Source organism: Nematolebias whitei, chromosome 11, assembly GCF_014905685.2.
Source record: "Nematolebias whitei isolate Nwh7 chromosome 11, NemWhi1, whole genome shotgun sequence".
Lineage (NCBI taxonomy): Eukaryota > Metazoa > Chordata > Actinopteri > Cyprinodontiformes > Rivulidae > Nematolebias > Nematolebias whitei.
Window position 1 is genome coordinate 4363984 of NC_056508.1, and position 5151 is coordinate 4369134.

At 43.4% G+C, this 5151-nt stretch overlaps 1 protein-coding gene across 2 annotated transcripts in view; it reads left to right on the top strand.

The window, feature by feature from the left end:
- LOC119417430 (phosphatidylinositol 5-phosphate 4-kinase type-2 gamma) overlaps positions 1–5151 on the top strand; it is an 80480-nt gene that overhangs the window by 26544 nt on the left and 48785 nt on the right. For both annotated transcript variants that reach the window (XM_037684636.1, XM_037684637.1), the window contains exon 2: positions 5014–5111. In XM_037684636.1, the coding sequence (XP_037540564.1) occupies positions 5014–5111 (98 nt within the window). The remainder of the gene's footprint in view (positions 1–5013; positions 5112–5151) is intronic.

Sequence of the window (5151 nt, forward strand, 5' to 3'; positions counted from 1 at the left end):
TTTTTAACAAAAAAACGAAGTCCAGATGACATGATTCAACCTTTTTTGTTATTATCAATGAATGTTTACGACAAAGGATTTACTGAGTATAACAAAGATTCCTTCAAGAAACCTCCCAGTATAAATCATAAAACCATAATTATTTCTGCTCATTCTAGATTTGTCCAATGGTCTAAATCTCCTAAAGTGAAGAATAATTTAAAATAATAAATAAGATATATGCTGTAGCCATGTTTCTGCAAAGAATATTTAAATTTGATGTTAATTTGTGTGCCTGTTGTAAATCAGAAGATGAATCCCTCGAACAATTTTTATTTGAATGCCAGTACAAAGTTTTTGGTCAGACATCAGAAACTGGATTAATCTCAAACTTAACTTTCCTTCTTTTGATGCTGATAACATTTTACTTTATGTGGATAACTTAAGCTCAGCTTTCTCTGAAGCCATAAATATAGTCGTACTTATAGCAAAGTATCACATTCACTGTAGTAAAAGGAGGGATAATAAACCTTCCTTCCTGTTTGATGAACATTTTTAAGTCGTACTATTCTTCATTAAGTAGATAATCTGCAAAACTGCTAAAATCATCTCACAACAGATACAAACTTATTGTTTTAATTAAAACAATGTTTCTCAAAAAAAAAACTGATAAGCTTGTCAGCAGGTAATGGGGCGTTTACCTTCGGGACAAATTGAGGCTGTCGATTGGTCAGTTACTGACACGCCTTCTAAGTTGATTGACAGGTCGCACAGTTGAGGATCCGATAGAAAATAAAAATGAGAGCTGCAGCAGCCGCGCTGGGAGGAGGCGGGGCTGCCCAAATGCAGTGGAAGCACAGCAGTCTGTGCAGCGCAGGACTCCAAGTAAAGCAGGAGATAACCAGATATTTTGCCTGTGCCCTCACTGCCCTGGGCCCCTTAGAGATCATGGGCCCCTGGGCAGTTGCCCAGTTGCCCATATGGTTAATCCGGCCTTGACCGTGGGTCATGCTGAGCGACACTGTGTCTACTCAGTTCAAACAAAATGGAGTGTGAATCATGAGGATGATGCTCAAAAGGCAAACATTAAAATTACAGCTAGCAGTACAAAGATCTAAAAGTTAAATGTGGTTTCATCATAAACACCAACTTCCCTGAACTTGGAGCATCTGCTGATGGACTCAATGTGTGATCGCTGCTGCCTGGAGAAAGTTTCCTTACAAATATAGGACATGCAGCATCCAGCAGGCTGTGGAGGCAGGCAGTGACGTTCACCTGAAGAAACATCATCCATACTATGCACAGGTACATCATCAAACCACTGTGACCTTGTGTGGATCCAGAAAGACATGGCTGTCGTCCGTGTGTCTCCAGAACAGGAATTGTGTGAAGCTCGTCTACAGAAAGCACAAAGCTTCTTAAAGGGTGCATTCACACCAGCCCTGTTTAGTCCGCTTTAATCGAACTCTAGCTTGTTTTCCTAGAAAGTCCGGTTTGTTTGGGGAAGTGTGAACGCGCCATTGAACTCTGTCATGGAACAAAAAGGCAAACTCTGGCCCCGGCTAAAACCTAGGTCTCGGTCCGGTAGAAGAGAACTCCAGCGCCATTCCAGTACAGTGTGAATGTAAACAGACCGAGCCCGGCTCCACAAGCAAGAAGTGGAGTACAGCGCAGGGCAAACAAGCACGCATTTCTCTTTCCTTATATGGAGCCGTCAGCTGCCTTGTGTGAAAAACAATGTTCTCCATGGTCTTCTGCCTCATCTTCTGCTCATGCTGAGTCCATTTTTGAAAAATGACAAAATATAACTCCTAAAACTGCTAAAATTTGATGCCACTCTGGTTTTGTTTTTATTTCCAGAAGAAGAAGTGTCTTCAGAGGTTTTTGTGTTGTTTCTTTCAGTATTTCTTGGTGCAGCGCCTCCACAGGCGAGCGGGGGAATAGGTTGGTTCAACAGGTTGGCTCGACTGCACAGTGCAGTGTGAATGCAAACGCAGCAGCTCAAATGTAAACAAAATGTCATGAATATTGGTCCCCAACTGAACCGAGTCTACCGGACTATCAGGTGTGAATGCACCCTAAGTGTGAATTATAGCTGAACCAAACTTAGCATTAGAGAAGTTTTGACTTCGGATGTAGCAGCGATTTAAAACAATCTATTAACTACGCTTGGCAGATTGAAGCTTCTACGGACATCAGCGTGGAGATAACAGCACTAGAAGGGGAGGAGGCGCTGTGCCCGGGGGAAAAAGAGAGGGAAACAGGCCGGTGTGTTAGCGAGACTGAAGGCTAATGCTAACAGACTACCGATCCCATCTCTGTTCCTGGCCAACGTCCGCTCTTTTGAAAACAAGCTGGATCTGTAGGGACTGAGAGCGAGTACCTTAGAGGAGATGAGGAACTGTGCTCTTCTTTGTCTCATGGAAACATGGCTTAATAGCAACATGCCGGACTCAGCCTTCCAGCTAGAAAATGTTTCTGGCGGATCGCTGCAGTGAGCTATCGGGGAAGGCACAGGGAGGCCATAACCCTCGGCACTTTCTCCCCTCAGGGCTGTCTGTTGAGCCCTGTGTGTTCACTCTGCGTACATACAGTATGACTGCGCACCTACCCATCCAGGCTGTCATATTGTAAAATTTTAAAATTTACAGATGACACAGCGGTGGTTGGATGCATCGCAAACAATGTTGAATCCGACTACAGGCAGGAGGAGGAACACTTGAAGAGCTGGTGCAGGAAGAACAACCATCACATCAATGTGAAGCTGATAGAGATGATCGTGGATTTCAGAAGGAGCAAGGGGGTTGGATGCGCTGTTGGAGTCAGCGTCCCCACCATAACAGATATCTACACCTCCAGATGCAGGAAGTGGGTCACCTGCATCATGAAGGACCTAGGTTTTAGCCCAGGCCAGAGTTCGCCTTTTTATTCCGTGACAGAGTTCGGTGGCACGTTCACACCTCCCCAAACGAACCGGACTTCCTAGGATAACAAGCTAAAGTTCAATTAAAGTGGACTAAACAGGGCTGGTGCGAATGCACCCTAAACAAACCTTCCAGTCGGTAATCTTTTATCCCCCACATTAAAAACGTTACTTGAACCGCCTTCTTCCACCTGCGTAATATCGCTAAAATTAAAAACATCTTATCAAGAAAATGTTGCAGAAAAACTGATTCATGCATTTGTCACGTCTAGACTGGACTATTGCAATGGTTTATTATCTGGGTGTCCAAATACTTCTTTTAAACGTCTTCAGTTGATCCAAAATGCTGCTGACAGAGTCTTAACTGGAGTTGGTAGGAGAGATCATATCTCTCCAGTTTTAGTTTCTCTACATTGGCTCCCTGTCAAATCCAGAATAGAATTCAAAATCCTACTTCTAACCTACAAAGCTCTCAACAACCTAGCTCCATCTTATATTCAAGATTTTATTGTTCCATATTTTCCTAACAGAGCACTTCGCTCTCAGGCTGCAGGTTTACTTGTGGTTCCTAGAATTTACAAAAACAGAATGGGAGGCAGATCTTTCAGTTATCAGGCTTCTCTCTTGTGGAACCAACTTCCAATCTCTGTCCGTGAGGCTGACACATTGTCCAGTTTTAAGACTAGGTTTAAGACTCTCCTTTTTGCTGAATCCTGTAGTTAGGGTTGGCTTGGGTTTCCTGAGCAGTCCCTTAGTTATGCTAAGGCTGCTATAGGCTTAGACTGTTGGAGGGCAAAGTGACCACATTTTTTCACTCTGCTACTGTCTTTACTTAAGCCCCCAGTATACTCCCTTGTACGTCCGTTCACTCGTACGTACGCGTGTACTGTACACAGAGGGTTCAGACTTCATACTTGAGCGTACACCCTGAATGGCTGCAGTCAGCTCCACAGACAAGGGTCGTTTACCTTTGGGACAAATTGAGGTCGCCGATTGGTCATTTGCTGACACGCCTACTGGATTGATTGACAGGTCGGGGAAAAAAAAACAAGATCTGGCAGCCTCAGCTGCAGCAGTGTTCTGTGTTTATATCTTGTTAATAAAAAGATCTAAAAAAAAAAAAAAAAAACTGAGCGCTTGTCCTGCAGCTCACACATCAGACCAGCCCAACAGGAGATCTCCAGACCCTCCCGCAGCCACACTGGACCTGAATTTATGATTCACTTTCTTTATTTTTCTTTATAATTCTTTCATTTCTCACCATTTTCAGTCATGGCATCAACGGAGGAGGAAGAGATCACTTGCCTTTTGGCAAAAAAACAAAAGAAAATGCCAGATCAGGGATGAAGAAGGGGAATTTAATACATTGGTGTCGCATACAAAACAGTCCATTGCCAGGCAGTTTATTGTGCGACACCACGTACGCGGTCGTAAAAATTGAGCTTTGCCCGACATGCTCTGCGGGGGGTACGCTCATACCTCCGCGTACGTACATTTGTATCTCCGCGTATGGACGTAGGCGGGAGTATACTGGGGGCTTTGCTCAACCTGTTTAGTATTTGTAATTATTTTTTCTATCCTTAACATGCTGTTTTTTTTGTCTTTCAGGTACACCTGGACCTACATCTGGATCTGCCATTCTGTGTTTGTCTGTCTCTCCTTCCTGTCCTCTCAAACCAGCCGGTCAAAGCAGATGGCCGCTTGTCCTGAGCCTGGTTCTGCTGGAGGTTTCTTCCTGTTAAAGGGAGTTTTTCCTTTCCACCGTTGCCACTGTGCTTGCTCGGGATGGGAGACAGCAATGAAGCCAAGATTCAACTTGTCTGTTGGATTCCTCAGAGAACTTTACTAATTGACTTTTTTATGTGTGTGAATGTTCCTGTAAAGTGCCCTGAGAAAACTTTGTTGTGATTTGGCGCTATACAAATAAACTGAATGGAACTGAATTGCTATTAGTTAGATTTTTTGCCAAACAGTATTGTTGCAGCTAAGAAATAATTGACTGTCCTAACACAAGTTTTCTTCCTTTTTGTGCTTTGTTGAATTGCTAGTTTTAAAAATGTGAGTTGCAGCTTTATTGTTGATGTTTTGGTGATTTTCTCCTCTTTCGGCAGGTTAATGATCTCAGCCAGGTTCCTATTCCTGTCATGCTGCTGCCTGATGATTTCAAAGCCAATACTAAAGTCAAAGTCAACAACCACCTCTTCAACAAGTAAGACACGTGTGGGTGTGTGTTTGTGTTTTGTTGTATA